Source organism: Phyllobates terribilis, unplaced genomic scaffold, assembly GCF_046119375.1.
Source record: "Phyllobates terribilis strain yellow unplaced genomic scaffold, ASM4611937v1 Scaffold_8__6_contigs__length_399053987, whole genome shotgun sequence".
Classification (NCBI taxonomy): Eukaryota; Metazoa; Chordata; class Amphibia; order Anura; family Dendrobatidae; genus Phyllobates; species Phyllobates terribilis.
In genome coordinates, this window is record NW_027362768.1 from 69,139,557 (window position 1) to 69,146,404 (window position 6,848).

The 6,848-nt window shown below is 40.5% G+C and overlaps 1 protein-coding gene across 2 annotated transcripts in view; it reads left to right on the forward strand.

The window, feature by feature from the left end:
* The window catches only part of HSD17B7 (hydroxysteroid 17-beta dehydrogenase 7), a 116,037-nt gene extending 109,623 nt beyond the window's left edge, over positions 1–6,414 (forward strand). For both annotated transcript variants that reach the window (XM_073643026.1, XM_073643027.1), the window contains one exon: positions 6,193–6,414. In XM_073643026.1, coding sequence (XP_073499127.1) covers positions 6,193–6,288 — 96 coding nt within the window. In that variant the 3' untranslated portion in view covers positions 6,289–6,414. The remainder of the gene's footprint in view (positions 1–6,192) is intronic.
* Positions 6,415–6,848: the final 434 nt, after the last annotated feature.

Genomic DNA, 6,848 nt, shown 5'->3' on the forward strand with positions numbered 1-6,848 from the left:
TGCAGTAGCAACTGTGACACCTGAGCGACCCCGCTCGCAGGCGCTGCAGGGGGTCTTTCCCTCCATGTCACAGACGCTGTGACATGGGTCGGGAACGAACTGTTTTCCATGTCACAAACGGTGTGACACGGGTCGGGAAGGGGTTAATGTGGGCGGTGCTAAGTTTTAGCAGAATATCCTCAGAATTATAAGGCCCCCTTCACATGTGTCTCCTGTACGCTGGCATCCATTTTTTTCACAAATACCATGCGTACCATTATAACCTATAGTGCTGCACACATGTCCATTTTTTTTACCAGCAGCAGGGATGACAAAGGCTAATACAAGTATATGGGTCAGTATAAAACACATACAGCATATGGATGGCATATATGTGTGCTGTACGTGTTTACAATTGCAAAATATAGCAGAAGCTTTGGAATTGATTTTTCTTAAATCATACCGGAAAAACACTGATGGCATACTGATCCAAAACACTGACACCGGTACCATTTTTTTCCAGTACTGGTATTATACGGTCATGGCCTAAGATAGCTTTGTATAGTGATGCTGATAAATACTGCACTCGTAAGTCTTCAATGCTTCTTTTATTAACCCAAATGGAATTTTCCACCTACAAAATAGAGCTTTTTGCTGTGTTTTAGATAGTGTATTTACTGCTAAGAGTTAAGGTTGTGGCTGCAGAAATAAATGCCTGCAATGTCTTAACACATGGCTGCCACTAGGAATTTCAGGGCCCTATACTTGCAACATTTTTTGGCCCTCTTGAGACTCCGCTCAGGCTCCACCCCAGATTCACGGCCACCCCTTGAGCCTTCCACAGCCCACTCTTAGAAAAACTCCACTTCTGCACCACGTCCTCGCCAATCACACATTAATAGATTTCATTGAACACCATATCAATTAGCCATCAGCTTTTGTTTTGGCTAAAAAATTTTATTAAAGAAGTTGTCCGGTACTTTTTTTTTAATTGCCCAATGTATTCAGCATGTGGGCATAAGTATATTTGTTAATACCTTATGTTGCTGATAGTGCCGCTTACAGGCATTATCAGTTGCCGCTCACAGGCATCACGTGACCCCGTCACGACAAGTGAGGCATGACTCAGCGCTGGGGTCCCCGCGGTGGCTGCTGAGTTGTGGGCGGGGTTATTTCCCACGTCACACCCAGCATCCACCTCGCGCTTTCCCATTGAATGGGGAGAGGGAGAGCGCGTGGTGGATGCTGGGTGTGACCCAGGGGAATAACCCCACCCACAACCCAGCAGCCACTGGTGGAACGCGGAAGAGGGACCCTCGGCTGCTGCCTGGACTTGTCGTGACGTAAGCGTATGTCAGCGCCGGCTGCAGCCGGGGGTCACATGTTGCCCGTGATAAGCCAGTGATAGCGCCCCTCACAGGCATTATTTGCAACACAAGATATTTACAGAGATACTTATTCCTACATGCTGAATACATTGAGCAGCTTAAAAAAAGTACCGGACAACCCCTTTAAGCCTGCCACCACGACAAATAAAACACAGGCAGGGCCCTATTTTACTCTAATATATTAACATTTTTAAAATATCCAATATTCTTTATTTAGGTTTATTTTTATTTATTTTCCATTTTTATTGGGATGTGTCACATACATTTTTTAACACGACCAATAATACCACATGCGAGGGTCAAATACGGTCACACCATTGCCTGACCACATATTACCACCACATAGTGACCAAATAATTCTACAACCAAGTGACAAATACCGCCACCCCATGAACAGATCGCATATTACCACTACATAGTGACCGAATGCGAATAATGCCACATACAAGGAACAGATACTGCTACACCATGACCAAACCACATATTACCACCACATAGTTACAGTATGTGATGGTACCTACAATACTGATCATTAGTAAAAAAAAAAAAACACATTACTAATATTATCATAAGTGCCATTATACACAGGAGCTCTGTACATAGAATAGTGTTTTACTGTCAGTGTACAGGTAATACAGAGACTCACCAGTAACATTATACATAGGAGTTCTGCATACAGTGTATAGTGTACAGGTAATGCAGTGATCACCAGTGACATTATACACTGGAGCTCTGTATATAGTGGTGTGAAAAAGTTTGTCCCCTTCCTGATTTCTTATTGTTTTGCATGTTTGTCATACCTAAATGTTTTTGATCACACAACAAATTTAAATATTAGACAAAGTTAACACAAGTGAAAACAAAGTGAAGTTTTAAATGAAGGTCTTTATTATTAAGGGAAAAAGAACAGCGTTTGGTGATGTCCATGAATTCAAGAATTCAGCAGTCATTGCCAACAAAGGGTTTTCAACCAAGTACTAGAAATGAACATGTTATTTACAATTATTTAATCTGTCCTATTACTTTTGGTCCCTTTAAAAACAGGGTGGCACATGTTAAGGAGCTGAAACTCCTAAACCCTTCATCCAATTTTAATGTGGATACCTTCAAATGAAAGCTGAAAGTCTGAACTTCAACTGCATCTGAATTGTTTTGTTTAAAATTCATTGTGGTAATGTCTAGAACCAAAATTAGAAAAATGTTGTCTCTGTCCAAATATATATGGACCTAACTGTATATAACCTGTAATAGTATACTTTTCAAAAAACGCATCCATGCCCTTCTTAAGTTTTAGTAATGAATCACTCATTACAACATCATGCCTCAGAGTTCCATAGTCTCACTGCTCTTACAGTAAAGAATCCGCGTCTGTGATTGATTAAACCTTCTTTCCTCCAGACATAGAGGATGCCCCCTTGTCCCCGTCTCTGGCCTCAGAGTAAAAAGATCAATGGAAAGGTCTTTGTACTGTCCCCTCATATACTTGTACATAGTAATAAGATCACCCCTAAGCCTTCGTTTTTCCAAACTAAATAACCCCAAGTGTAATAACCTGTCTTGGTATTGCAGACCCCCCAGTCCTCTAATAACCTTGGTCGCTCTTCTCTGCACCCGCTCTAGTTCAGCTATGTCTTTCTTATACACCGGAGACCAGAACTGTACACAGTATTCTAAGTGTGGTCGCACTAGTGACTTGTATAGAGGTAAAATTATGTTCTCCTCATGAGCATCTATGCCTCTTTTAATGCATCCCATTATTTTATTTGCATTTGCAGCACCTGCCTGACACTGGCCACCAAACGTGAGCTTGTCGTCCACCAATACACCCAGGTCTTTTTCAGTTACAGTTTTGCCCAGTGTTTTACAATTAAGCATATAATTATACATTTTCTTTCCTCTGCCCAAGTGCATTACCTTACATTTATCCCCATTAAAGCTCATTTGCCATTTATCAGCTCAAGCTTCAAGTTTACGTAGATCATCCTATAATATAAAATTGTCCTCCTCTGTATTGATTACCCTGCAGAGTTTAGTGTCATCTGCAAATCTTGAAATACTACTCTGTATGCCCCCTACAAGGTCATTAATAAATGTTAAAAAGAAGCTGGCCCAATACTGACCCCTGTGGTACCCCACTGTTAACTGTGACCCAGTCTGAGTTTTTTCCATTAATAACCCCCCTTTGTTTCCTATCACTGAGCCAGTTCTTAACCCACATACATGTATTTTCCTCTGTCCCCATTGTTCTCATTTTTCGTATCAACCTTTTGTGTGGAACCGTGTCAAAAGCTGGTCCAGTCCGGAACTTACCTCTTCATAAAAGCTGATCAGATTAACAAGAACCGTCCCTCGTAACCCATGTTGATATTGGGTCATGAGGTTATTCTTCTTCAGATATTCTAGTATAGCGTCTCTTAGGAAACAGTCCAGGATTTTACCCACAGTAGAGGTTAAGCTTACTGGCCTATAATTTCCAAGTTCGGTTTTTGTCCTCTTTTTGAATATTGGCAGCACATTTGCTATACGCCAGTCCTGTGGTACAGACCCTGTTATTATGGAATCTTTAAAGATTAAAAATAATGGTCTAGCTATGACTTAATTCCTGCAGTACTCGGAGAAATTAATAGGACCTGCCTGACAAAGTTAAGTAGACTAAAATATCCTCTAAAGCTAGACATCATGCTACGATTCAAAGAAATTCAGGTCTTAATTTTAAGGGAAAAAGAAATCCAAACCTACAGGGCCCTGTGTAAAAAAAAAAAAAAAAAAAAAAGTGATTGCCCCTTAAACGTAATTACTGGTTCTGCCACCCTTGGCAGCAACAACTGTAATTAAGCTAGCGATGAGTCTTAAAACCCTCTTGAGGAATTTTGGTCCACACATCGTTGCAAAATTATTGTAATTCAGCCACACTGGAGGTTTTCCGAATAGGAACCCCCTTTTTAAGGTCATGCCACAGCATCTCAATCGGATTAAAGTCATGACTTTGACTAGGCCACTGCAAAGGTTTAATTTTGTTTTTCTTAAGCCATTCAGAGGTGGACTTGCTGGTGTGTTTTGGATCATTGTCCTGCTGCATAACCCAAGTGCGCTTCAGCTTGAGGTCATAAACAGATGGTCGGACATTCATTTTCAGTATTTTTTGGTAGACAGCAGAATTCATGGTTGCTTATACCACAGCAAGTCTTCCAGGTCCTGAAGCTGCAAAACCGCGCCAAACCATCACTACCACCACCATATTTTACTGTTGGTATGATGTTCCTTTTCTGAAATGTTGTTATTTTGTACCACTTCTTCCAGCCAGGACCAGTCTGTGCAGAAATTAACAGACATTTATCTAGAGCACCACTTCCAGAGCAAATTCCCCAATTTTCCCCCAACTTCTACACTACACCAGATGAAGAAAATTAAAAGTGACCGTGTCACCCCCGAAGAGTTAGAGGAACCCCCACTGAAATAAGATACATCACTGCAGTAATATCCATAATCAGCCTCTGCAGTGATAATGCCCTTCATCCTGGTCCCATATGTACTCCATTCTGAACCCCACATGTCTCATTCCAGGCCCCTTGTGTTCTCCCATTTTGCCACCATGTCGTCTCCATACTGCACAAATAGTGTGGCTTTAGAAAAAACAGTTTCTCCTTACCTGGCTGCCGTTCAGCGGTATCCTCTCCCTCATCCATCTGAGATGCCGGTACATGACAGTGATGTCCTATGCCGGTGGCACGCGCGCCGATGTTCGCTGCCGGTCTGTGATTATAGACTTCCCGAGGACACACGTTTAGTTACTGAAACAGTGGAATCCTGCCGCTGGGGCCCGATGAGCAAAAGCCGAAAGAGGAAGACCCGGGTCCAGGTCGCATACACCAGTAAGGGCAGTAATGTCCTGATGTGAACATACATATATGTCATGTGTGAACATACTTTTTCACTACGTTCCCAAGATGAAGAGGTTTTTTTTGTAAGTTTTGATGTTGCAGATTTTCTGCACTTAAGTAAATTATTTTACTTGTTTTTTCATTTATTTATTTATTTTTTTTTTGGGGGGGGGGGTTTAGTGCACTTTTATCCCATTTTTGACTCTCCAGTTTTTTTTCGCGTTTTTTAGAATGTCATGTTTTAAATAAAGCTGCTTAGTTTTTCATACTTTCTGGTATTTGACTTTGACAACTTTATTGATAGTCATGTGTGCATTGCATGCGTTTCTACTGCGTTTTTTACCTGTGGATTTTCCGCATCTAATGCAAGCCTATGGGAAAAATCTGCACATAACTCTGTGAACTCTCAAGAGAAATTGACATGTTGTGGATTAGAAACGCAGACCGCTGGTCAGTTAATGCTAAGTAAAATAAAAGCACAATGGCCATGAGATTTCTATACATCCCATCTACTTCGCTGAAACTGTAGAATGCTGTGTTTTTGATGCAACAAAAATGCGCAAATTCAAAAACGCATCAAGCACATCATGGGGACGTAGCCTTGGACAGTGAAAACTCAAACTGATGTATTTTAGCACTTTCTCGTCTATCCTATTGGGTGGTTCATACTGTTTGATAAACTGACGCATCTTTATAATCTAAGTTTACACCATCTATTAGTTTACTTGCTTGGTGACAAAAATTTACTACTGCATTTTTGTTGCACATTAGGTCACGCCTCTTTACAGTATAAAACAACCCTTTTTATAGAAGTCACTCCCACTTATCGGACAGGGCACATAAGTAATATGGTACATGTAATAAAAGACAGGGTTTTTGTGAAATTTAATCTAAATACGATGCGCATGTCACAATATATTTACACTGTTTCTTTTCCGCTTCAGATGGATCTAGATTACACAAGCAGCCGCTCTTTTTATGAAAAGGTATTGGACTTGGAGAAAGAGGTGCGAAAGAGAGTTGTATATGGAAATTCGTGAATTCGATGAAGATTGACGACTATCAGTTGCTTTAATAATGTAATTTTTTTTTCTATGCTTTTTGGATCTTAGACTCAAAAAAATCATCTCAGTTCTGAACTAAAATAATAAATTTATATGCTCCTATCATGTGTCTTTATTTGGATTATGACCATGGGTATAATTGAAACAGTTATTTTTTCATGCATGTTTCTATTTCTGCCTGCAAGCTAGCTAGCACTATAGTGATTAGATAAAACAAATGCCAGAATAAGCTAGTATAGTCCCATGTACTGTATTCACAGTACGTTATATATACAGTGCTCAGCATAAGTGAGTACATCCCCTGTATTAACAGTACGTTATACATACAGCGCTCAGCATAAGTGAGTATACCCCCTGTATTAACAGTACGTTATACATATAGCCCTCAGCGTGAGTACATCCCCCTGTATTCTCAGTACATTATACATAAAGCGCTCAGCGTAAGTAAGCACACCCAACTGTATCCGCAGTACATTATACATACAGTTCTCAGCGTAAGTGAGTACTCCCCTCGTATTATCAGTACACTATATATA